Raw genomic sequence first — 27698 nt, forward strand, 5'->3', positions numbered from 1 at the left:
AATAAAGGTTTTTTCTGCATTGTAGATGGTGTTATTGATTGTATAGAATGGAGTTCTGATGGTTCTATGTTAATGGTCGGAGATAGTACAGGAAAACTTTCACTTCTAGATACTGACACAGGAGATATTCTCTTCTCATTTGTAAGTACTTTGAAAGTTCAGTGGGAAATAACAAACACCTGATTTATTACAAACAAATAAACAAAAAACATGACACAGAACAACCAACAAAAACCAATTAATTACATGCTCATAACATTTTTATACCAGCACATTTATGATATTCTTCCTTCATACTTAATTTGAAATTTTTGTCAAATTAAAAATCAAATTTCTAAGAAGTGATCATATAGGACATGTTTATTCTTGTTAATTAAGGAATGACTGTAATATTTTTCTGTCTATGAAGAGATAATATCAAAAATGTGGTGCACACTGAATAACTTGTGTAGCAGGTTATTTTAAAGTGTGCACCACATTTTTTATGTTATTTCGAATGGTTTAGTCACGTTTCTCCAACATTTGATAATTAGACTAAAACAACATAAGGGATTAGGGGGTCCTCATAAGGACTGACATCGTGATAATTACCTGTAATTCACCTATATCAGGTCTTAACTCAAATATTGTAAAAAGGGGGATATTGTTAAAAAAATATTTATGTCAAAACATTAACAAACCATATATTTTTGGTCGAGTATAACCAGAAACGGTTACGTAATTTTTTTCATCCCCGTATTTGATTTACAAAATTAAAAAGGTTATTCAACAACAAAATCCTTAAATAAACAAGGGAAATTCTAATCAAACTGAAAATTTCATAAAAAATTATGAAGAAATAATCTCGAAATAATTTTTTTTAAAAGATTTTTTTTTATTAAAAGTAACATGAAAAATCGAAATGTTCACTGACTGTACCTCATTTTAGTAATTTATTCTATTACTTGGTATATTTTTGTATTTCTGTTACATGTAGATGTTAAAATCTAAACCGATGGAAAACAGCCATTATATTGTACATAAATTAGGCCGTTATTTTTCTCGTTTGAATTGTTAAACATTTGTTTTCTCGGGTCCTTTTCAGTAAAGCTGACTATTCGGTATGACTTTGCCCATTGTTAAAGGCCATAGGGTGATCTATATTTGTTAATGTCTGTGTCATCTTGTGAATACATGTCTCATTGGCAATCATACCACATCTTCTTTTTTATGTATAATTGTTAACTTCTGTTTCATTTGGTCTCTTGTAGAGAGTTGTCTCATTGTCTATCATACCATGCACATCTTTTTTTTTATATAAAATAAAAAATTACATCACTGTGTTAGACTATATGGACTTTTACAATTTTGGGAGACTATTAAAAAAATATATATATCTTTAAAAAATATATACCTTTTAAACAATATTTTGGTCAAGAACAGGTGAATTACAGGTAGATATCAAGATCCAGTCTTTAAGAGGACCCCATAATCCCTAGTGTTGTTTTAGTCTAATTACCAAATGTTGGAGAAACGTGACCACACCTTTCGAATAGACAGATAAAATATTAGTCATTTCTTATAATTTAATTCTAAATTCCATTTTAAACTGGAGTAAACCATGAAAAAATGTTGATGACGTCACATGACTAAATTTTGTCTATGGGCTGATAAAAAAAGCGACGTTAGCCAATCAGAAGACGCGTTACATTCAAAATTAAATTATAAATAATTATTAAATATGAAATCGATGAATTTTTTCTTCCTAATTTATCACAATGTTAAAGATAGGTATGATGTATTGTTTTATTGCAGAAAGTTGTTCCTGAAGGTTGCAGTTTGAAAACTTTTAAAAGAATTCTGTTTAGTACAAAATCAGATGGTAAGGATATTAGATATGGAAGGTCTATTGAATTTATGGAATGCATGAATATGGAAAAAAACAATTTTAGAAATCCCCAATATTGTGAAATTAGATCATTCAATTTCTCTACATGTTATATTCAAATATTATTTTGTGAAATACAAATTCAAATTTATGATGGCAATATTCATCTTGTTACTCTGTCCATATATTAGTAAATTTGTTTCATATCAGTTAAGTTTCTTGTTTGAGGAAGGTAAACATTTTTAGCTCACCTGGCCCGAAGGGCCAAGTGAGCTTTTCTCATCACTTGGCGTCCAGCGTCCGGCGTCGTCCGGCGTCGTCCGGCGTCGTTAACTTTTACAAAAATCTTCTCCTCTGAAACTGCTGGGCCAAATTAAACCAAACTTGGCCATAATCATTATTAGGGTATCTAGTTTAAAAATTGTGTCCGGTGACCTGCCCAACCTTCCAAGATGGCCGCCATGGCTAAAAATAGAACATAGGGGTAAAATGCAGTTTTTGGCTTATAACTCAAAAACCAAAGCATTTAGAGCAAATCTGACGTGGGTAAAATTGTTCATCAGGTCAAGATCTATCTGCCCTGAAATTTTCTGATGAATCGGACAACCCGTTGTTGGGTTGCTGCCCCTGAATTGGTAATTTTAAGGAAATTTTGCTGTTTTTGGTTATTATCTTGAATATTATTATAGATAGAGATAAACTGTAAACAGCAATAATGTTCAGCAAAGTAAGATTTACAAATAAGTCAACATGACCGAAATGGTCAGTTGACCCGTTTAAGAGTTATTGCCCTTTATAGTCAATTTTTAACCATTTTTCGTAAATCTTAGTAATCTTTTACAAAAATCTTCTCCTCTGAAACAACTGTGCCAAATTAAACCAAACTTGGCCACAACTATCATTTGGGTATCTAGTTTAAAAAATGTGTGGTGTGACCCACCCACCCAACCAAGATGGCCGCAACAGCTTAAAATAGAACATAGGGGTAAAATGCAGTTTTTGGCTTATAACTCAAAAACCAAAGCATTTAGAGCAAATCTCACATGTGTAAAATTGTTCATCAGGTCAAGATCTATATGCCCTGAAATTTTCAAATGAATCAGACAACCCGTTGTTGGGTTGCTGCCCCTGAATTGGTAATTTTAAGGAAATTTTGCTGTTTTTGGTTATTATCTTGAATATTATTATAGATAGAGATAAACTGTAAACAGCAATAATGTTCAGCAAAGTAAGATTTACAAATAAGTCAACATGACCGAAATGGTCAGTTGACCCGTTTAAGAGTTATTGCCCTTTATAGTCAATTTTTAACCATTTTTCGTAAATCTTAGTAATCTTTTACAAAAATCTTCTCCTCTGAAACAACTGTGCCAAATTAAACTAAACTTGGCCACAACTATCATTTGGGTATCTAGTTTAAAAAATGTGTGGCGTGACCCACCCACCCAACCAAGATGGCCGCAACAGCTTAAAATAGAACATAGGGGTAAAATGCAGTTTTTGGCTTATAACTCAAAAACCAAAGCATTTAGAGCAAATCTGACACTGTGTTAAATTGTTCATCAGGTAAAGATCTATCTACCCTGAAATTTTCAGTTGAATCGGACAACCCATTGTTGGGTTGCTGCCCCTGAATTGGTAATTATAAGGAAATTTTGCTGTTTTTGGTTATTATCTTGAATATTATTATAGATAGGAGTTATTGCCCTTTATAGTCAATTTTTAACCATTTTTCGTAAATCTTAGTAATGTTTTACAAAAATCTTCTCCTCTGAAACTACTGGGCCAAGTTAATTATAGATAGAGATAATTGTAAGCAGCTAGAATATTCAGTAAATTAAGATGTACAAACACATCACCATCACCAAAACACAATTTTGTCATGAATCAATCTGTGTCCTTTGATTAATATTCACATAGACCAAGGTGAGCGACACAGGCTCTTTAGAGCCTCTAGTTTTATGGTAGTCACATCAACGTAAAACTTAGTGCACTAATTATTTATTGTCAACTTAGAGTTTTGTGGCTCATCAACTATGGAAATAAAAAGTATATACCAGATTAAAGTTTTAGTGTGAGACATTGTGTCCTTTGGACACATTTTATTGTTTTGTCATAATTTTTGTATTTATAGTATTTGTCAACGTACAGATGTTATGTCCTGTTTATCACATACCTAAAAATAAAATAAAGCCACATTCATTCATTCATACGTTCGTTCGTTCGTTGTGTATCAAGAGAAAATGTGTACTTAGGGTTAGAGCAGTTTGGATACTGTTAAAACTTTTTATTGAAATAAGAATTTACATGCTTTTGATTTTATCTTAGTTATACAAGTTCACCAAATGAAACATTTAACATTGATTGAATATAGCAATTGTAAAAATCTTTTGGTTAAATGCAATTTTCAAATTTTTACATTGACACTTTTAGATACTACAGATTTGGTGGTTCTGGCAGGCAATGGACAGATGTTGGTTCTAACTGGTATTACACAAGATTTATTTTCTGCAGGTTTGACTTAAATTCATAGTTATGTTTATTTTACATATAACAGAATGTTTAATTATATCTCTTCACTTCTTCAGTGGTCTTGTTGTATCAAATGTTGGAAATTTAGCCGTTTTCATGCATGAAGATATAGCTATGTGACACTTATGTTTGATGATGTTGCACATATATAGCAATGGCTAGACATTAAATAAACAGGATCTATATGCATTTATCTACTTAACCTAACGTGTTGCTCCTTATCAGGAAATTAGAATTTACTGCTTCTCTGACAAGTGCAAAACATAAAGAAGTTAATGGAAAGACATCAGTTTTTATCCAAAACAATGTGCCATATTAGGCTGACTTGATTGTTGTTTAGTTAGATGATATCCATTAAACTGAATTTGTATGTCTGTCAAGTACAAAGCAGATTGATTTGATATTATATTGTGTTTGTGTAAATAGATAACATTTTTTATTTCGGAACTAAAATCAGTATGATGCATATTATATTAAATAAGACATCTCCTTCATGAAATCAGCATGATTCCAAAACAATATTTCTGTTCTTCACCAAGATTTCACAGCTAAGTCTCATTACTTTATCTCATTTATTTCATATTCATCATACGGTGTCTAAAATTTCTAATTCATGCTATGCAGGGAAATGGTTGTTATACAAGTTTTTATTGATATAAGGTATTTAGTATGAAAGTTATTCCTTAGATAAAACTTTAAACAGAGTTACAGTGCAATATCAGTAAAAAAATATTTTATTTTGCAGATGAAGGAAAAATTGCAGCTTCGTTGAAGGAAAAGTTGATACAAACCAGAGCAGATCATTTCCATACAGAGGGTGTCAGTGATGTTGTTTGTTTTGATGATAAAATTGTTACCTTGGTAAATAAGCTATTGAATAAATGAATTCTTCTGAATAAAAATTTTGAAATATTGTGAAAAAGCTTCTATATTTAAATTCTATTGAAATATAATTTGTTTGTAGGGAATCAGATCTTTTTTCTTTATTGTATTCAATTGATGTCTTTGATGAACCACAAAATTTATGATATGAAAAAGTCTAATTAACAATGCAAAATTCCCTTTAAAAAAGGGCAACAAAAAAGAAAAACACACCAAAAAAAAAAACGATGCCATGATTTTCATGTACATAAGAATTTGTTCAGGTGCAAAACTTCATGTACTGTTGTCACAACTTTTACAACGTTTAACAGTTCCTTAATCTTTTTATTTGTTTTAGATGTATCATTATGCATAAAAATATCTATTTAAAGGAACATCTTAGTATCAATATAATTGCAACCATAGATAATAGTTTAAAAAGACTATGGAATCATTAATTAAAGCATATGGATCCGGATAGACAAGACAATACAAGTTAATATTTTTTTAAGTCTTACCTCTTACAAGACATATACATAATATAACAACTTCACATAAATTATGAGTTATGAGAGATATTATATATAAATTCACATACACACATAAAATATAAAACATTGATATGTGTAGAGTATTTAAGTGTATTTGATGTATCTTGTAATTACAGGGATGTGGTGATATTGCAATTGGAGTATGGGTGATAGAAGATGGACAGCTTGTTTTAGAAGATGAGATCCCTAGTTATGTTTTCAATGGTCAGTCACTTTATTATAACTAAAATTAAAAAAGAATGGAAATCAAAAACAGACTGACCATTCTAATTTTGTGTTTAATGAATGCATTTTGGGATCATTCATCATGTAGTATATATATTTTCTGAATGTGTAGAGGATTTTGTATTTTGCTGTAAAAATAATTCTACTTTGTATGCAATAATTTATAATAACACTTCATCACATTATTTACATATTTAATGCGTTAATTGCATGTTTTTAAGACAAAAATACACTGCTAATTTACCAGAAGACCGTATTTGTTCATGGCATATTAGCTGCTTCCGGTGTCAAATATTTACAAGCTAGACAGTTTTTATCTATTGATCAAATTTTTTTTATGAAGATCTTTATATTGCATATATTCTTGATCTTCTTTACGGATAAATTCTTCATGGCTTCCACATTTTTAGACCAACCTCTGAGAATAGACTTGATTTTCTCCATTATATCATATTTTGTCAGAAAATTAACTTTGTAATGCTTACTCTGTTGGCAGATGCTGGTGTAGTGGAAGGCAGGGTGTCATCTGATGGGAAACATCTATTTGTCCTGACTGATAATGTAAGTGTATAATACGATAAAATAAATTAGTGAAATTCTATAAAATCTTTTTGAAAATGCCTACCAAATAAACAAATAGATTTCATTGAAATTCCGAAACAAAAAAGAGTGAGTGAATTTTGCTGTTTTGTAATGGCTTCTGATTGGTTATAGGATTGCATATAATTACATGTCATTAATTATACTGCCTCATAAGTAAATAGTTTTTATTTTATGCAAATCACGATCAATGATTGTTCTATGACAATTTAATAAGTTTCTTAGTTAAGTATGAAAATTTAGTATTTCTCTATTGTATAACTGATTTCTTTTAAGAATACATATTTTACAGCATGAATTGCTATTACTGAACACTACAACAATGACTGCTCTACATAGCTGGTCTGACATCAAGGTGGAACAGTTCCAGTTACTAGAAACAAAACGGATTAAAAATCAAAGGTAATTTTCATTATTACATTGGTTGCAATGAATTACAAGATAAAAACCGATTATTTCACATGTGAAGTAAACGTGGTTATTTCACTCTCTGACGTCATACAACAATAGGCGTTGTCTAGACGTCGAAAACGGCGGATCAAAACAAATTGTGAATGCGTAGAAAAAAGATATAGTTCCTTACATGTTACACATTAACTTCTTACAAAAAAGCCATTTGCCAATGTAATAAAAATAACTAATTAAATCTTTTTTTTTAATTTTTTATTAGGTCAATGGTATAAGGGAGATAATTCCAATTGACGTAATAAATAAGGGAGATAATTCGTATTGACGTAATAAAAAAATTGTACTGAAATTTATTAGGACAATATAAGCCAATCAAATTGCGAGAAATTACTCTAAATCAGGAGAAAAATATTTATCTTATAATACCACACAACAACACGCTCACAACACATAGATTTTATTGATTTTCCCCAACCAGAAAATCTGACAAAGGGAGGTAATTTTTCCACAAAATTGATTTGCTCAATTCAGGGGAGATAATTCAATTGTATATTACTTCAAAAGAACTTTGTTTAAGCACTATTTTGTAAAATGTCATCGTAATATAATTAAAATGTTTTCCTAAAAGCAGTTGATCTTAATAATATTCCCAATAAATTGATATTCAGGTAAAATTTTATTAACCAGATATTGATTTTCTACAATTTAATTTTTTTAGATGACTTTAGTTTATAAACTTAATTATGAACCAAATGAAATTTTGGCAGGTTATCAGAATTATTTTATTTTACTGATTGAAATCCTTTTATTTTATTTTCAGCTTACAAGATATGAAACTAGTCCTATTGACAGTTGGAGAAGGAAAAACAACAAATCTGATGGTTCAAAGTCTGCCTTCATGGGAAACTATTTATAACTTAAAATTACATCAACCATCAACTTTAGCTTCCTGTCCAACATCTCAGGTTAATAAAGCTCTGACTTATACAAACCTTTCTTATTATGTTAGTTTAGCACTTTTCTGTAAGGTCAAGTGACAGTAAATTGCCAATCTCGCAGATATGCTTAAAATTTTGCATACACCTTAGGCTTGTTGAACTTTTTCTGAAAATTGAAAATATAATGCCTTCATCTCCTTAAAATCATTGAATTTCCCGTTTGTTAAGGAATAAATTAGTGTGCATTATCACTATTTTTCACTTTATTTGTAGGAAACGTTATTTCTGGCTGAATGTTCACCAAGTGAAGAGTAAGTTTAATTTCAGAAATCGTTTCCATTATAATTAATTTTGATGTTAATGCTGCTGATTTAGAAAATAAGAATGCTGTGTCCAGAAGAAGCTAACAATAAATCTGAATAAATGACAACGAAGGAAATATATTTTCAGGAAGAAGTCAGAAAACTTTATATCTTAAGGATAAAAACTTTACCTATTATTCTTGTATCACCTTTAATGCAATTAATTCAAATTTTGGTCAGTTTATTGAATAATTCTAAGATCCTGGTTGCCAAGTCTCTAATTGTATGGTCTCTTTAAGATATATATAGCAAGCTACACTGAGATTTAATGTTATCTATATGGACTTTAATTTAGATACATACACTTCTGTACCTGTTTTCTTTATGTGAATTCTAAATGAAAGATTTTCATATAGTTTCAGTTAAAACTTTGGCAAGGTTCAAACCTGAGATACATTAAAAACCTTTAAAACAATGGAAATTAACAAAAGGTAAAAAAAAGGGGGGTTGGCAGGAGAATATTAAGTTTTGTTCTTGTTTAAACAGCATTGATACTTTTATGTATATATATTTTCAGAGATAAGCAGAGTTATTCAGTGAGACTAAGATGTTTAACAGAAACAAATCCAGAAACAAGGTACATGTTATACTCAGATAACAATTTGAAACAAATAAAATCATTCCCTGACAATATTATATCCAATTCAAAAAATGTAAAATTTTGTATGCTTTCTCTATAACAATGTATTTTTTTTCTTCAGATTATATAGAATTTTACACAAGAATAAATTTGAAGAAGCTGAAGAATTTGCCAAGTTATACAGACTGGATACTGAGGTAATCTTTATTGACAGCCTCATATTTACAGAGTAACGATGCAATCATTTCGCAACAAAGATGATTCAGATTTTGCTTATTTCAGTTATTTAACTGAGTGGTTCAAATATAGAAAATAGTGAAGTTATTCATGCTGGTCATTTAAGGGCATCCGATACAGTTTCAAGGGAGTTAACTCTTGGCGCGACGTTAAGCGTTTGAATTCCCGCAAAACGTCACTTTTTGCGGGACGTAATGCGTGTAATTTTCCGTAATAAGAAACGTAATGTGGAATTTTGATGCTCCAATTTCTGTTTCTCCCGCATGCTAACTTCTACGCCATTAATATTAGTGCATTTGATTCTAACAGGATAACAGTCTAATAACATCATAAGAAATAAAACAAATTACTGTTTCTTTGAGATCTTCAACAAAATATCGTATAGTGAGCAATCTCAAGACGACTGACCCTTTTGGTGCATGTCAATTATCATTTTTATTATCATTCATCATCCAGGACATTTTATAACAGCACAGAAAACCAATGATATTTTAATTTAAAACTAATACCGAAAATGTAGGTACACGCCGATAATATAAACAATGATACAACTTTTATAAAAGAACAAAGTTCTTATTTCTTCCACGTTGCACATATTTTATCTAACAAAAGGCAATAGCCAACAATATGTTAATACACCCGTAAAAAATTTGACGGGACGTATTATGGTATACAAATTCCCGCGCCCGTCTGTCCGTCGTAAACATGGTACATCATAGTATCCAAATTTCATTAAACTGAACATGGTTCTTTTTTCAGTCATGATGGTCAAACGATCTGTTTAATTTTTGGTGAACTTTTTGAGTTACAGGACTTTGTAACTAAAACAGGTTTTTTTCACAGTTCGCGCTGTATCTCAAATACGATTTATGACTATTGCTTAAAAATTTACACACTTCTTAGTTATATTAATCTGAAGATCTGTATATATACTTTTTGAGGATGATTCAAGATTTGATTTTAGAGTTATTGAGTTTATGACAATAAGAGGGGGTTTTCACATGTCGCGCCGTATCTCAGAAACTATTTATAATTATTGCATAAAACTTACTTTTTAGTTAAATTATTCTTATATCTGTATACTTTTGCGTGATGATTCTTTAATTCATTTTTGAGTTCTTGAAATTTTATTGAGCTTCAATTTGGGGATCATATAAAACATGTTGTAATATACAAACTTCCCATTGGGCAAGAATAATGAATGAGTCAAGATATACTTAGCATGACTTCCTGTACAACCCCCGTGTTATTTTAAAAACATGTATTAAGTTTTTTCATAAGACGACGGTCGTATCATGCGCTCGCATGTTTATTTTGTTCTTTATATTTTGTATGAATATATTAGAGAAATGACGGAATGACAGCAAATACAATGCAATTTCCAAATATAATCAATATTTCCAAATGGCATAACTCTTTTAAAGAATAGTTGATATGCACTGATTTTCGAACGTGTCTATACGATATCAGTTTTATAGAAAGTTAGCAAGAATTGTACACTTGAAAAATGTAATTAACCAGAAGGACCGGAAGGACAGACAGAGGAATGGACGTGCGATATTTTATGTACGCGCTATATGGTGAACAAAATATATAGTTATTGACCAATAAAATTCCGCTATGAGAGAAGAATTTTAATCGCAACTAATCCAATCGTTTTTGCCAAATCAAAAAATTCAAAAATATAGTTTCATTGTTTGGACAAAAGCATTCTTTAGCAAATTGAAGATTCGCCTTTATAAGATTTTGCTTTTGTTTTCTGACCACATAAAACAGAAGATGTGGTATACAGTGTTTTCCTTTTTTCACTAAGGTAAGGTGGGTGTTTTAAAAAAATAACTTGCAACCGGGTGGGTTTTTTTTAAATGTCCAACCTTTTTTAATTTACTGTGGGTGCACGTGGGGTCACAGAAATAAAGATTAGTATAATATTCACATTTTATGGAGTTGAACAAACATAAATAGAAGTAGTCATATTAATTGTCAAATATTCTTTGATTTTATTTTTTCAAAAATTTATCTCTTTTATCTCTTCTTTCATTTACAATTTTATGCATCAGCATGGATTTAAGACCTTTCGATCTAGGTTTCTGTTCTGTTTCTTGCTTTTGTGTCGTATTTTTGGCACACAGAACAGTAGTATCCTTCCTCTATAACTATAAGTCATTTGAAGTCTTGCTCATATTTGTCTTCACTTGCGTGTCTTTTCCGTTGTTTGGTTGATTTTTGTTCAATTTCCACAACTTCAACATTACTATCAATTTTATTTAACTTATTTGGTCTAGTATTTTCTTTATCATCATCGTCATCTTCCTTTCTTTCCCCCCGATTGATTAATGAAAACATTGAAATTTGACGATTGGACGCCATCTTTGTCAATGAAAACAAGGCGTGATTAGTATTCAAATTTTAATGGTACGGAACCGAAAAAAATTCGGATTTTGAAAAAAAAGCCGACCACCTCCTAAATTCGAAAGGTGGTCGGCTTTCAAAAGAAGATGGTCGGCGCACCCGGCTTAAATGCCGAATGGAAAACACTGGTATAATTGCCAATGAGACAACTCTCAACAAGAGACAAACATGACACAGAAATTAATAACTATAGGTCACCGGACGGTCTTCAACAATGAGCAAAGCCCATATCGCATAGTCAGCTATAAAAGGTCACGAAATGACAATGTAAAACAATTCAAACGAGTAACGGCTTAATTTATGTGCTGCAATTTATGTACAAAAAAGAAGTTCTGTTTTCAGGATAATGCTGAGTTCACACGTAATTCGAATTCGATTCGCATTAACTAATTCGAATTAGTTTTATTCGCATTCGAAATGTTTTACGTCCTAACATAAACTCTAATTCGAATTGCAATGCGCGTTAAATTTGATTTACTGTCCAAATGACATTAACTTTTAATTCGTATCAACAAAACTGGATTTCTCAGTGATTAAAACGTGAATAAAAGGAGTTTAAGGAATATTTGTAATGAAACAGCAGCCGAGCCCACCAAACAAAACAAAATAAATCTAGAGGTCAACATACGGTATGAAATAATATACGAGTGTGTACAGTAAATGTACCTGCATGTCAAGTTCTAAATTGCCGAGTCTTTAATTTTATAAAAGCCGTAAAAATTATCAACAGTCCGTAATAACTTTTCTTGATGTTTCTCACTTAGACCACAAACAGAGAGAGGTATTTGTTATTCACATGATTTTATTTCCGGAAACAATATTACCAATTTATAGATGGTACTTTACAAGCAATATTTATACATCTGAAAATGTCGCGGGTAATTTGCAGAGATAACGTCGAAATTGTCTGCCAACGACGTCGTGCACTTTAGCGCTAACGTTGAGGTTACAAAGGGGGGGACGCAATTTTTAGGATAAATCGCATTTATCATGGAATCAAGCATGGTGACCTATATTTTTTATTTGATATTTAGAGAAAGCATGACAAAATGCAGTTTATGAAGAAAAATGATAAAAATGACATTTTCAGAAACAGTTTCTTTCCATTTTTTTAGGTTTAAAAAAATACCACTTTGAGCATCTGGTCCGCAATGTCAAGCAAGGCTTGAATAATTGTATAGTTATTAGTGTAGCGATTTATTTTTTTCCTTTTTGTCAATTATCACAGCTTCAGAGTGAACCCGATCTTAATAATTTACGACGAAAAATATCTGCTCCAAAAAATTTATAACATTGCCTAATTTAAAAAAAAAATGCACAAATCCCCAATTTTCAGCCTCAATTTTCTCGAAAACAAGCACGGTGACCTATGTTTTATTTTGTGTTTTATTTTATAACTCGCCAAGGCCTACAACATATTACAAAATTATAAAAATGACATTTTATCGAGAAACTGTATCGGATGCCCTTAAGATTAGACCATAGTCATTAAAAATATGTAAGAATAAAATTCTAATAAATGGGCCATTTATTAAAGCCCCTTTAACTTTAATACAACAAACAATTTATATGGTCTCTGGTATTGTCTATAAATTAGAAAAACAACCAATATGGAATATTCTATCAGTCAGTGAAAACTAAATGTAATCATTTTATGGTACAGTCTGTGCCAAACTGTTTTAAGGTTTGTCTGACGGAAAGAGAAATTTGATGTTTTTCCAATATATATTCAACTAAAAAATCTTAAAATTTCTGTCTGACCGAAAGACTTTTTGTCTGATATTTTGTCTGTCAGACAGAGTTTTGGATACTCTGATGGTAAATCTGTTCTTTCAGTTGGTACATAAAGTGAAAGCAAATTACTTGTTGGACCAGTTGTCTCCCTGGAATAATAACAGTGAAGAAAAAGTCCAGGCAATGTCAACACAGTTTACAAACTGTTTAGCTTATGTGAAGGTATTTAATGTTAAATGTTTATCTTACTGAAATACTATGAATTCAGAAATTATTGCGTGAATTTATTATAAATGCGATTTTGTCGTTTTATAGACTTAAATGTGTTTATTTTCATTTTTGCAATATTGAGAAAAATTCTGTTTAATTCATATAAAAAATTTCAAAGTGCGAGTTTAAATTACAGTGGTTATATTAAACCCTGTTGCATTTTTTGCAATAATATAAACATCGCAGTAATTTCTGAATTTACAGTTGTAAACGAGGAAAAGGCAATGTCCCAACAGTTAAATGTTTATCTTTCTGTACATTTCTAGTTGATTGATCGATCATTAGCATTTTAGAAAAAAATAAAACATGCATGCCAAAAATACTCAAAATAAAAATCTGCACTTAAAATATAGTTGGTTTTATGAAGAAGTTCAAGATTATTCCTGTAATCTGACAGAATTCACATTTTTTTTGAAAGTTGTGTCATTGATGTAATTTAAGAATACTGATAAAAACTTCCTGTTAGTGACTGTATTTGTGGCTTTGATAACCCTTTTATGTCCAACCTAAAGGTTAAATTTGCTTTTTTCTTTTCAAATAAGATACATGTGGATAGTTGTGTATATTGTTATTTAGCAATATGTTTTCATTTATTATTTGAATTCCAGGATGACTTGCATGTAGCAGAAATATGTATGAGGGCTGCTTTGTCAAGTCTGAAAGCTACACAGAAACTTCTCGATTACAGCAAAGAAAGGGTAATATACTTAACATAACTACCAGTATAAGAAATTATGTTGTAACTTTTAGTTTTTGTATATAGATGTTTCCACATTCTTTTTACATATATGAAAATATTAGTTTCTGAATTTATATCATAGATATGATTAAGGTTTATATATAAATTAATCAACAGAAGAAATTGCTTCAGATCTTTTTTTTAAAAGTTATTACTTTTGCATGTGTGAAATAATTAATGATGAAGAATATGAAATGTTTTTTTAGTTACTGAAGGTCTCTACCAACAAAAGTGCTGATACTACGCAAAAGGAAAAACAGCAAGTTTTACTTTCAAAGGTACCGTAATCTATACAATATAATTTGTAATTGAAGAATTACAGTAGATCATTGATTTAGCTTGGCACTAATCAGAACCCTTGTCAAAATTATTAGGTTTTATTTTACCTTGACCTCATTTCAATGGTTTATTGCTCAATGTTAAGTTTTTGTGTTTTGGTCTGTTTTTCTAATATTGCATGCAATAGGTCAACTATAATTGGTGTATTGAATGATTGTATTGGTTTATCTGAATTTGTCATTTTTGTCGAGCCTTCGACTTTAGTCGAAAAAGCAAGACTAAGCGATCCTACATTCCGTCGTTGGCGTCGTCCACAAATATTCACTCTGTGGTTAAAGTTTTTGAAATTTTATTAACTTTCTTAAACTATACTGAATTTCTACCAAACTTGGACAGAAGCTTGTTTATGATCATAAGAAAGTATCCAGAAGTAAATTTTGTAAAAATGAAATTCCATTTTTTCCGTATTTTACTTATAAATGGACTTAGTTTTTTTGCCAGAAACAAAACATTCACTCTGTGGTTTAAGTTTTTAAAATTTTTATGATGTTCTTAAACTATCCTGGATTTCTACCAAACTTAGACAAAAGCTTGTTTCTGATCATAAGATATTATTAAGAAGTAAATTTTGTAAAAAAAAAAATCACTTTTTCTGTATTTTACTTATAAATGGACTTAGTTTTTCTTCCAGTTAACATTACATACAGTCTGCAGTTAAAGTTTATAAAACATTTATTAGATTCATAAACTATCCTGGATTTTTTACCAAACTTGGAAGCTTCTTTCAATCAAAAGACAGTATCGAGAGGGAAATTTTTATTGATGTTTTTCCTCATTTTTGTTGAGTCTGCGATTAACAGCAAAAGTAGGCGAGACACTGGGTTCCGTGGAACCGTTACAAATTTTTTGGATTTTAAATGTGTAGTAAATTTTAAACTTAGGACTCTCAATGAAAATAAATTGTCAGTATATTAAAGTGAGACATTCCAGTGCACTCTTGCAACATATTGTATGTAATTTTGTTTTAGAAATTATAGTTATTCTTTATTGTTTTAGTTATATGAAATCCAACATAGATTGGTAACTTTCAAGATGATTAATGGAGCCGAAAATTACAGGTAAAAACAACGAAAACTGGCATAATTTGTAAAGCACTGATACTTTCCACTGTAAATTCTTTTTCCACCCTGTATCACCATTACCACCAGAAAAAGTAAGAATAAGGATTTCTTGTCCTTCATCATGTTTGACCCTTTATACTTTTCAGAAACTATGTATTGTTTTAATTAACCAATCAATCTATTTAATTAGAACTATCATCTTAATAGGTAATCAAGAAATATACAGACAAAAATCAATCCATTTTGATTGATTGGCCTATATTTATGATAACCCTATATATTTTCATTATAAACATTTGTTTTTTATAGTGCAGAGAGATGGGATATCTTTATGAAATCAGATTTAATGAAAGTTATGATGGCAATGTTACAACAGAATCAACTAAAAAAGGGACTCATTATCTTGTCAAGACATGAGGTAAAAAAAAACAATTATTGTAATAAGTTATATAATTGTATCAATAAACCAAATTTTGAGACATTTCGGTTATTGGCCTTCTTCAGTTCTTTATTTTTCCTCACAAGCCATAAGGCCAATGGCCGAAATGTTGAAACGTCTCAAAAAATTGGTTTATTATATAAAGTATGTTCACTATTGGAATTTAAAACAAGGTAATAAGTTATTCATCTTCCTTTGTAGATTTTAAGTTTTTGTAGAATTTTGAAATTTGAAAGGAATTCAATTTTTTTGTTGCTTTAAAGTTGTGTCTTTAAGGCTGCAATATTTTCATAACTAATGAAAGTTCTACAAAACAAATTGATTTCATCATATATTTAACTGGTCTGATTCTGACTGAAGGAATTCTCTTTTTTCCCAGTATGAATGGGAGAGGTGTGTGACACCAACAGTGATAAAGAACTTCCTTCATTTTATACCAGACCATGTACAGACTGGAGAAATACAGTGTATCCTCACAGAAACGATTGTACCCACTGTGGCAAGACTTTTACCTCAGATATTGGTAGGTATAAACCGGTTTGGAAATTCAGTGTTTATAAAACTTATTGTACACTCTCTGGTATGGATTTTACAACAGATATTGTTGGGTAAAATTTTGAGATTCAATGTATGTTTATTGAAACTGATGTACATATTCCTGTAAGAATTTTACCACAGGTGCTGGTATGTATGATACAGGTTAAGGAAATTGGGTGTATATTTACAGAAACTATTGTACCGAATATTGCAAGAATTTAACCACAGATATTAGTATGTATAAAGCAGGCTAGGGGAATTCAGTGCATAATTACAGAAACTATTGTACCCATTAATAGAGCAAGAGTTTAATTGCAGATATTGGTATAGATGAAGAAAAAGGCTTGGAAAATTCAGTGCATGGATTCTTGTGTTTATATGTCTGTCTGTGAATTCATTAATTTATCTTGTGTACTAAAACAGGTATGCAAGATCTTTTTCTTCTTTTAACCAATAGGAAAAGTACGCAATGAGAAAATAACCTTTTACTAACTAAAATTTTTGGGGTATTAGCTTTTGATTGAGGCAATAACTGTAATGCTGTCATTTACATTTAAGGTTGATGTCGTCGAGTGGATAATTCAGAAAGCAAAAAGTTCAGAATTAATAGATAAGGTAATTACATGATTTATATCATATTTTTTACTTTACATAAGTTGAGCCTTAACGTCTTTTTTAGTGTCATTTGATTGCTATCACATTGAACTATCCAATCTTTAACCGTCATTCTGCACTGCAAATTCTTTTAATTCTCCCCTTCATTTATATTGTGGTACTTTCAGTAATGTTGCATTGTTCTGGCTTATCCAGTAATATATTTTCAGCAGGGCTATACGTACTAACAAATTTGTAAAAACTTCTTTTAAAAGATAGAAGCACAAGACTTGGTCCTAAATATTGAACTATGCCATTGTGGAATAAAACTTCAAATTCCTAACTTAGATCAAAGATAAAATAGGGTTGAAACATGGGAAAGTGTCATTGAGTCTACTGTTAACTTGACTAGTATTTTCTTCTTAAAGTTAAAGTAAAGATATTATGTTTGTTCATGTTTTTATACCCCACGCAACGGGTTGCGGAGGGTATAATGTTTTTGACCCGTCAGTCCGTCCGTCAGTCCTGTTTCTTGTCATCGCAACTCCTCTCAAACCACACAACAGAATTTCACGAAACCTTTTCAGATAATAAGGACATACTATGTAGTTGTGCATATCGACGGGAAATTGCGATTCAATTTTTTTTTCTAGGAGTTACGTCCCTTTGAACTTATTTACTTTAATGTACTACTGCAACAGTTTGTCATCGCATCTCCTCTCAAACCACACAACAGAATTTCACGAAACCTTTTCAGATAATAAGGACATACTATGTAGTTGTGCATATCGACGGGAAATTGCGATTCAATTTTTTTTCTAGGAGTTACGCCCCTTTGAACTTATTTACTTTAATGTACTACTGCAACAGTTTGTCATCGCAACTCCTCTCAAACCACACAACAGAATTTCACGAAATCTTTTTATATGAAAAGGACATATTATGTAGGTGTGCATATCGACAGGAAATTACGATTCAATTTTATTTCTAGGAGTTACGCCCCTTTGAACTTATTTTCTTCAATGTACTACTGCAACAGTTTGTCATCGCAACTCCTCTGAAACTGCATAACAGAATTTCATGAAACCTTTTCAGATAATAAGGACATACTATGTAGATGTGCATATCGACAGGAAATCACGATTCAATTTTATTTCTAGGAGTTACACCTCTTTGAACTTATTTGCTTTAAGGTACTACTTCAACAGTTTGTCATCTCAACTCCTCTGAAACCACACGACAGAATTTCATGAAACTTTGTAGATAATAAGGACATACTATGTAGATGTTCATATCAACAGGAAATTACGATTCAATTTTTTTTCTAGGAGTTATGCCCCCTTTGAACTTATTTGCTTCAATGTACTTCTGCAACAGTTTGTCATCTCAACTCCTCTGAAAACACACAACAGAATTTCATGAAATTTTGTAGATAATAAGGACATACTATGTAGATGTGTATATTGACAGGAAATTATTATTCAGTATTTTTTCTTATACAATTTTTTTTTCTTATACTTATTTAATTTCTCCAATGACAATGTGGGGACGTGGGGTATGTGAGCGTGCTCACTAAGGTTCTTTGATTTTTACAGAAAGCTTGGCCAGTTAATGCATTACAGTTTTTGAGATCTGTGTATGGTGTATTGGTAAAAGTTGTAGATATAAGTTACAGCCATTCCATCTACACTGCTGCTGACATCACAATGAAGGTAAACATATAACTTCCCTTTTTAAGCTCACCTGGCACAAAGGGCAAAGTGAGCTTTTCTCATCACTGGGCATACATTATCTGATGTCCGTCTTCTGTTAACTTTTACAAAAATCTTCTCTTCTGAAACTACTAGGCCAAATTTGACCAAAGTTCGCCACAATCATCACTAGGGTATCTAGTTTACCCCACCGACCAACCGAGATGACCGACTGGCTAAGAATAGAACATAGGGGTAAAATGCTGTTTTTGGCCTATATCTCTGAAAGCAAAGCAATTTAGAGCAAATCTGACATGGGGGTAAAAATGTTCATCAGGTCAAAATTTATCTGCCTGGGAATTTTCAGATTAATCAGACAACCCGCTGTTTGGTTGCTGCCCCTGAATGGGAAATTTTAAGGAAATTTTGCAGTTTTTGGTTATCTTGAATATTATTATAGATAGAGATATTCTGCAAACAGCAATAATGTACAGCAAAGTAAGATCTACAAATAAGTTAACATGGACTAAAATGGTTATTGCCCTTTATAGTCAATTTTTATTAACAATTTTCGTAAATTTTTACAAAATATTTCCTCTAAAACGACTGGGCCAAGTTCATTGTAGATGAAGAAAAATGTTCAGTAAAGTAAGATCTACAAAAATCACCATCACCAAAACACGATTTTGTCATGAATTCATGTGTGTCCTTTGTTTAGGCCACACCAATTTGATTAAAAGTTCTTCAGACAAAAAAAGCTCTAAAAAATATGGGTTGAACGAGCGAAATTTTATTGATTGTAAAAAATTCTTGAAAATGAGTTTTGTTGAGGCGGGTGCTCTATAAGTGGAGTGATCGGTATAATTTTTATTTAAATTGTGCAATTTAGAATTTTATGTACATGTTAAACCTGGATTACTTCAAAGAAAAAGGAGGAGAAACATGCTCTTATGCATATAATTTGATGTTTTGTGTCTGTAGTACAGTCTGTACCATACCCTACTTGCTAGTTTGCTTTGGTTTAGTATAATTTTGATTGATGTTTTTGTCAAATAAGTTTGACTACATGAATTTTCATTTAAATTCATACATGTGTATATATATTAAAGATGCATAGCAGATGCAGTTTAGCATGAGTAATTGTGTTGGTAAGGTAAATGAAATATGTTGAATACAATTAAGATATGTGTATGTATTCCAAAAAAAGGCCCTGGACAAATATTAAAAATCATTTGATATAGTTGTTTTCATTATATGGTAATTATCGTTTTTTGGCTGTTTTACATTCTGTTGGTACTATTAAGGGACGACATCAAAAGTTCAATGAAGGATATAAAACTTAATTCACATAGTTAATTCACTGACAGCCCACCCCCTCTTAACCTAATTTGGGAAAAATTGATTGACCAATATAGATATATGTAAAAATCAATGTCGGATAAACAAAACTTGCAAACGTTTAACGTCCAATGTCTGTTTTGCCAGACAAGCTTGAAGTCCTTGGGACACCAGCGCCCCATCTTTTCTGGAAATAGAGCGTTGGACGTCGGAGTAATCTCGGACTATGTCTGTTGAAACCGGCAATGATTGGAAATGACAATGGTTCTAACAAGTACTGATGTGATCGTGTTCATCTAACCAAAGATATTTTTATTTTTGTCTCCTAGAACAGGTCTTCATAGGTAAAACGAAATGCATTCCAATGACTTATTATTAACTATGTGCTACAACTTCATATTGGCATTCCGATTTTTTTACCTTTAAATTTACGAAATCAATTGATCACACAGTGTTTGAATCGATCTGAGTAATGTATGCACAAGAAAAACGTCTAAGAGGAAAAAAAAGGTCAAAAATAAACTAATTTTGGAGTGGCATGCAGCCCAAATATTTGCGGAAGCAGTAATTTTTTTTATTATTGAAAAGTCCATTTCTCCAAAACAGGAGCGGGAAAATCCAAAGAACTATTGATCAAATTGGTGTGGCCTTAATATACATTTATGAAATATGATTTAATTTTTTTCATTTTTTCTCACATCTTTGCTAGCAAAAGTCAGAACCTAGGATCCCACAGAGTTCTATTGATAATCGTTGTTACAAGCTGTGTCCAATCAAATTATCCTTCAAGATGATCACTTGAAAATGTATATAAACAGTTGCCTCGTGTAGATTGTGCAATACTGTACATCTTTACCCCCTAAATATATGACATTATTAGGGCCCCGCCGACGGCGGGTCGCCCTATAGTGATCAGTCTGTCCGTCCGTCTGTCCGTCCGTCCGTCTGTCTGTCCGTCCGTCCGTCCGTCCGTAACACTTTCGTGTCCGCTCCATATCTAGAGAACCGTTATGATTTCATACTTAATACTTAACATGATTATTAACCAACACCAGAGGGTGTGTCATGTTGTATGTACAACTTCCTAGGTCAAAGGTCAAGGTCAAAAACTTTGGTTTCAGTTGACAACCCCGTGTCCTGTGGTGAAGATCGTGTCCGCTCCATATCTAGATAACCATTATGATTTCAAAGTTTATACTTGACATCCATTTTAACAACCACCAGAGGGTGTGTCATGATGTATGTACAACTTCCTAGGTCAAAGGTCAAGGTCAAAAACTTTGGTTTCGAGTTGACAATCCTGTGTCCTGTGGTGAAGATCGTGTCCGCTCCATATCTAGATAATCGTTATGATTTCAAAGTATATACTTGTCATACATTTTAACCACCACCAGAGGGCGTGTCATGATGTATGTACAACTTCCTAGGTCAAAGGTCAACGTCAAAAAAACTTTGGTTTCAGTTGACAACCCTGTGTCCTGTGGTGAAGATTGTGTCCGCTCTATATCTTGAAAACCGTTATGATTTCAAATATTATACTTGACATCTATTTTAACCAACAGCAGAGGGTGTGTCATGATATATGTACCACTTCCTAGGTCAAAGGTCTGTCTGTCTGTTGGTCTGTCCATCGCTAACAAATTTGATCCACATTATATTTTGAGAGGACAGCTGTTATTATTTCATACTTTATACCTGACAAACATTTTCAACTTAACATATATATTAACCAACACAAGAGAATGTGTCATAATGTATGCATCCTAGGTCTAAGATCAGTCTGTCGGTCTGTCCATCTGTTCGTTGTTCTTAACAAATTGTGTCCGCTCTACCTCTCGAGAACCATTAATATTTCATACTTTATACTTGGTGGGTCATAATATATTGAAGGCATAATTCTAAAAATATGTGACAAATATCAATTGGGCAGCACCTTTAAACATATTGTTCAAACATCAATCCATATATCCAGAAGTCACCTTAGAGTAGTAATCAATGAGTTCACATCATGCAGTCATATCACTATTATACTATGAAAGTAAGATGAGAATATTTATCAGTTTTAACTTAAAATCTTAGATCAAAATCACACATGAGACTATGTAACAACTTCAAATAATGCTTCATATCAGATTATCCATACAACTTATTTACCCCACGTTATTGACAGCGGGGCCCACAGAGATGGCTCCCATCTCAATGATATCTAGTTTGAAGTGACACTTTTAAAGTTCTTAATCAATTAATGAAAGTTTTTGAGTATGTTTCTTTAGATAAATGCTAGGAGTGATTATCTAAACATGTATTTTCTTCTTTACCAAATTTGTAAATACTGGACCAAGTCATTTTAACACTTCCAAACTAAATGTACTAGTGATGTGATTTGTCAATAATACTGTAGTCTAAGTGGGCGTGACTTCTATCTGTCAATAGATGGAACTACACTGCTAACATTGTCCTTATCTGTTAAAGTGGAAGAGGGTCAGATTGTAACCCTTGGCTAGAAAAGATGTTTTTTAGCTTACACCTGCAAAAGAGGTTGGTCTTTATTAATCACATTATTTTGCAATTGACTATACGTTTATGTCATATATATGAAAGGGTTGTGAATTAAAACAATTTGAAATGAATCTGTTTTTTTGTTTGTTTTATTTCAGACCCAGATAGAAAGACTAGAAGTTTTAGATTTAATGAAGACATTGATTACCAATTTACAGCATCTTCATGATCTTCAGACAAAGTACAACTGTAAACTCACATTTGGAAATTTTCTACAGGTGAATTTTTACTATCAGCATTCTCAAGAGATATGTAAACAGACTTGATTTTCATATGCTTTTTTTTGACTACTGCATTTAGAATGATGTCAAATGTCAATACTGTCACAGGGGCCTTATGGGATTGTGCTGGCCATGAGTGTGGGAGATTATGGATTAAATTTCTAGTCTGGTCAAACCAAAGACTTAAGTTAAGTATTGACTGCTTCTTATGGGCAAAGGCAGGTCAATTGGAGTCAGAAGAATATGTCTGGCTAGTGTGACATGTCTAACTTAGGACTGTACCATAGGAACTGAAAATTTGGCTCATTTTGTAGGTCGTGTTCAAAGCAGGGTTCATATTCATATCAAATATCATGTTCTTATCCTGAATATGCATTTGATTTGCATTTGATGTAATTCATTACCTAGATTTATTATCAAAATTTAATGTAAACTTTATATGAATCTGCCAGTTTAGATAAGAAATTGATATTTCAAAATGGTGATAAAAGATTTTTTTGTTGTATTATTATCATGCATTATATATATTTAGTCTAATTTTGTTTTGGTCAGGAAACAACAGAAACTGTGACATTCAGAATGTTGGATAAAGTGGTTGCCATAGAAATGATAAATCAAACATTAGAGAGACAGATCAGACCTTATATGAGAGAATATAACCTGAGAGAGGACATTATCTTTTCTAAATACATAAAGGTATTGCATTGTGTTACAGGTACAAATGAAAATAGATTCAGGACAAAAGTATTTGTGTAAAAATCTTAAGAAATACATTTGAAGATACCACGGGGGAATCAAATGTACAAAATCAGAAGAGGATAGAAAACATAAGTTTAAATAGACTTTAAATTTTCATTTCAAACACTGGTTATTATGTTACCTTTTTTAAGTTTTTTGTTAAATTTGACATTAATATTTTCACTGTTAAAGAAGATGATTGCATTTGAAAAAATCTATTTCTACTTTTTCTGTGAATTAGAATCTTTTTTTTTCTACTGTCAGATATTGAAGTATTAAAAGTGAAGTAACATTAAAAGTAGAAGCTTCATTTAGCTGTGATATACTTAAACATAATCTAAAAGAGAGAAAATGACTGTTGTAGGATTTATTAGAAAGATCCGGAAGAATGACATCTTACCTTGGTGAAGCTGTGTGGGAGCCTAAAGTTATAGCTATTATCAACTGTATTAGTAGTCAACAGGTATTTGGTTTTTAACATGTGGAATTCTCTACTGAAAAAAATCACTTATAAAAGGGTTATTTTAAGAAGGATTCGAAAACATAAAAGTTGTAAAAAATACTAAGATTTTGAAATGTGTAACATTTGTATAGCTGTAACAGATGAAGTGCATTAATAATTATTTCGCTAAAAATATCAAATGTTTTGGTGATGCATAATAATTTACCCTTTAGATGTGTGTATGTTAACCTTTTCAAATTTCCTGTGGTCATATGCTACAGTTCAAATTATGATCTGATGAAATCTCGTCAACTTACAGTTCATCTTAACATCTGTTTTACCTCTATATTCTGTTATTTATTACAGGTTTCAGGCTTGATACTGATGTAACTTTTTTTTGCATCTGGAAAACATTCCATGCTGTATTAGTTTTCAAAGTGTAGATATATATAATCACATTGCTTGTTAAATCTACCCAGTATGCTTTTATGTTAATTGCCAAATTTGATTACTCTGCCTATCATGGTTTTGATTGCTTTTAGGGCTTTTCTTGATCAAAGATTTTATAAGATTGTTGCTGAAGTTATCTATAGAGCAGATCATATTGGAGATGTAATCCATGATATTATTTATAATTTTCAGTACAAATGTGATTCAATCCTGGAGGTGATAAAATGTGCTCCTATACCATGGAGTAAAGAAATAAATAGTCTTGTCCAGCAAGCCCTTAAACTTGACCACGATTTGTGAGTATTAACTACTGTAAATAACTTATTTTCCCAGAACCTTTTTTTGTTTTGTTTTGTTTTGTTTTTGTTTTTTTTTTAAGGGGGGTCCTTTCAGCATTTTTTTAAAGGGACCCATGTCCCACCAACAATTGACTTGAAGCTTCTTAAGTCTGATTCAAATGTTCACTTACTTCCAATATTCCTATAGAATTTCTGTTTGAATTTAGAGTCTTTTTATGCTGATACAGAGAAGATTGATTGATTGATTTTTGGTTGCTTAACGTCCAGTGTACAGAGAAGAAAACAGAGTGGTCATTGTTTAAGTCCATGTACAACAATATATCATGTATATAGAAAAATGGCTATCTTAATACAGTGACAAATATTTGGTTATTTATTATGGGGTTTTAGAAATTTGAGGTTTAAAATATGTTCTGGTATATACCACCCATCAATGTAGACATAAAACCAATACTTGCACCAAATAACCAAGTATAATCAATACTTGTACCAAATATCCAAGTATAACTGTTGTGAACGTTAAATATCGCGGCAGTACCTTTTTGTAAACGTAACGTTGTTCCCGGCAAATTTGACAGTTGCCGATTTAACGTTACGAAATTCCGCCAACATGTGGCGTTCGAATAACATCTTTGTTTTCTAGCTTGTTATGAATCCTACATTTCTTTAGTTACTTGTATTTACATGCTTTATATCGTTGAATCGGTGTCGAGAGGTACGAAATTATGCTTGCTTTCTTTATAATTCATATGTATGTACGTACTGACAGTTATTTACATGATTTAACCTTGACCGGCAACGGACTATATTCTTACACGCAAGGATAAGGCGTGCTAAGAACTATAAAAACCGGACTTTTCTGATAACGAAACGAATTTGAACCAAGCTTAAAAGAATCCAAGAGGTAATAACGCATACACGAAAAACACACTCAAACGTTTTAACATATTGTATTTCATTTACCTGTATTTATTATTATTGATAATAATAATCTCTGATACTTTTAAAAGTTGTTTAGTCATTATTTAATATCCAGAAACCAAAGATATTGTTTTAAATTAAGATTGGCAACAATCTTTACAATAACCAATACTTGTACCAAATATCCAAGTATACATATACACTCTGAATATACACGCCATAAAAGGCTATAATAAATACCAAAGACTTTGTAAAGTGGATAGTCGCACGACAACGCCGATGCTCTATATTTTTATAAGAAATAAACACAATTCATACATATATATATATCTACACATATAATATATAATTCAAACATCAGTATCAAACAAAAACTCTCCAAATAAAAAGCTTAATAAACTTTAACCAGAATTAAAATTTACCGAGAAAATTCGACTGCTCAGATTGACTATGTGGTGCTGAATGATTACATAGGCAATACAATACCGCGGAAATAATTTTGAAGTGGGAAAACATTACGCCCTCTTTGCTACATATGATGAAACACCCAGGAGAAATTAATTTCATTCTAATGCACTGCCCGTTTAAACGAATGAAATTATAATTATCAATATCATTTGATAAACTTTATTAATTCTTGATTAACCTTGTGTTCTTTAAATTCACATATTTCAATAATTTATTTATTACAGAGTAAGGGATATCAAAGAACAAGTCCATTTAATGGAGTTAAAGAAATTGATGCATAAATATAACCTTAAAAAGGAGGATATACCATCAGATAATAACTGGGAGGTATTAAATAGTTTTTAATCATTTATTTTTTTTTAATAAACAGAGTTTTTATTATAACAGCTATTCTTAGAATTATAACAGAATGGACCACTTGTATAAATATTCATAAATTTGCATTTGATTTTAGTTGTAACAAATTGATAAAGCCATTACTTCATGCTTTCATCTTAAGTGTTTATTAACAGCACTATTTCTTGAGCCAGAATATCTTTTGAGAATATTAATTGAATATGATAGATGTATAAAGTTTTCTTCTTCTCTTTGTGTCATAGACATTATAAGACCTTACCTTTGCTCACACAGAACAGCAAGCTATAAAGGTCCCCAAAATGACTAGTGTTAAACAATTCAAACAGAAAAAAAAAACCAAAAGTCTCATCTATATAAAAATATACATGTATTGCAGATTTCAGAACCTCCTGATCTTCATACATGTATAATAGATGTTCATGAATTATAATAAAAGTTGCCTTTAAGAATCTCCTGAACTTTATACATGCATGTATTGTAGATGTTTATAAATTATAATTTAAGTAACCCAGGGCTCACGCTACAAGGGGACTTGGGCGAAGAAGTCGCCTTCCCGACCGTCACTTCGCTTTCCCCGACCCCCAAAAGCGAAAACAAGTCGCCCTGTTCTTGACGATACTCGCTTTCAGTCGCTTCCGTCATCGGACATTTTCAATTTTTACCAAGTTGATGAAACATCAATTTTTTATTGATAATTAAAGAAATTCAGACATAAACGATTCATTATCTTTAGAAAAGAGGTTGAAGCATTGTCTTTGCAGTCTGTAGCAGGTTATTTGATAAAAATACAACTTTTTATCACTTTGTGCATTTCCGCAAGTTCCGGTGCTTGTTACTCGAAAATGTTCATCAACCTAAATATCGGCGGCAAAATAAGTTTGTTACTTCATTTTACTGTGATAAAAGTTGCATCCAGTAAATGTTTAAT

At 31.4% G+C, this 27698-nt stretch overlaps 1 protein-coding gene across 1 annotated transcript in view; it reads left to right on the plus strand.

Moving 5' to 3' along the window:
* Positions 1-27698, plus strand: part of LOC143066733 (kinetochore-associated protein 1-like) — a 68769-nt gene that overhangs the window by 2103 nt on the left and 38968 nt on the right. Inside the window, exons 3-26 of the mRNA XM_076239544.1 lie at positions 26-141; positions 1795-1861; positions 4301-4381; positions 5145-5260; positions 5928-6015; positions 6533-6597; positions 6929-7038; positions 7865-8009; positions 8256-8293; positions 8862-8921; positions 9046-9121; positions 13410-13529; positions 14186-14275; positions 14523-14594; positions 15652-15713; positions 16026-16134; positions 16535-16678; positions 17251-17307; positions 18882-18998; positions 22973-23092; positions 23648-23791; positions 24198-24296; positions 24918-25021; positions 26638-26740. Of these exons, the coding sequence (XP_076095659.1) occupies positions 26-141; positions 1795-1861; positions 4301-4381; positions 5145-5260; positions 5928-6015; positions 6533-6597; positions 6929-7038; positions 7865-8009; positions 8256-8293; positions 8862-8921; positions 9046-9121; positions 13410-13529; positions 14186-14275; positions 14523-14594; positions 15652-15713; positions 16026-16134; positions 16535-16678; positions 17251-17307; positions 18882-18998; positions 22973-23092; positions 23648-23791; positions 24198-24296; positions 24918-25021; positions 26638-26740 (2303 nt within the window). The remainder of the gene's footprint in view (positions 1-25; positions 142-1794; positions 1862-4300; positions 4382-5144; positions 5261-5927; positions 6016-6532; positions 6598-6928; positions 7039-7864; positions 8010-8255; positions 8294-8861; positions 8922-9045; positions 9122-13409; positions 13530-14185; positions 14276-14522; positions 14595-15651; positions 15714-16025; positions 16135-16534; positions 16679-17250; positions 17308-18881; positions 18999-22972; positions 23093-23647; positions 23792-24197; positions 24297-24917; positions 25022-26637; positions 26741-27698) is intronic.

Source organism: Mytilus galloprovincialis, chromosome 3 (assembly GCF_965363235.1).
Source record: "Mytilus galloprovincialis chromosome 3, xbMytGall1.hap1.1, whole genome shotgun sequence".
Classification (NCBI taxonomy): Eukaryota; Metazoa; Mollusca; class Bivalvia; order Mytilida; family Mytilidae; genus Mytilus; species Mytilus galloprovincialis.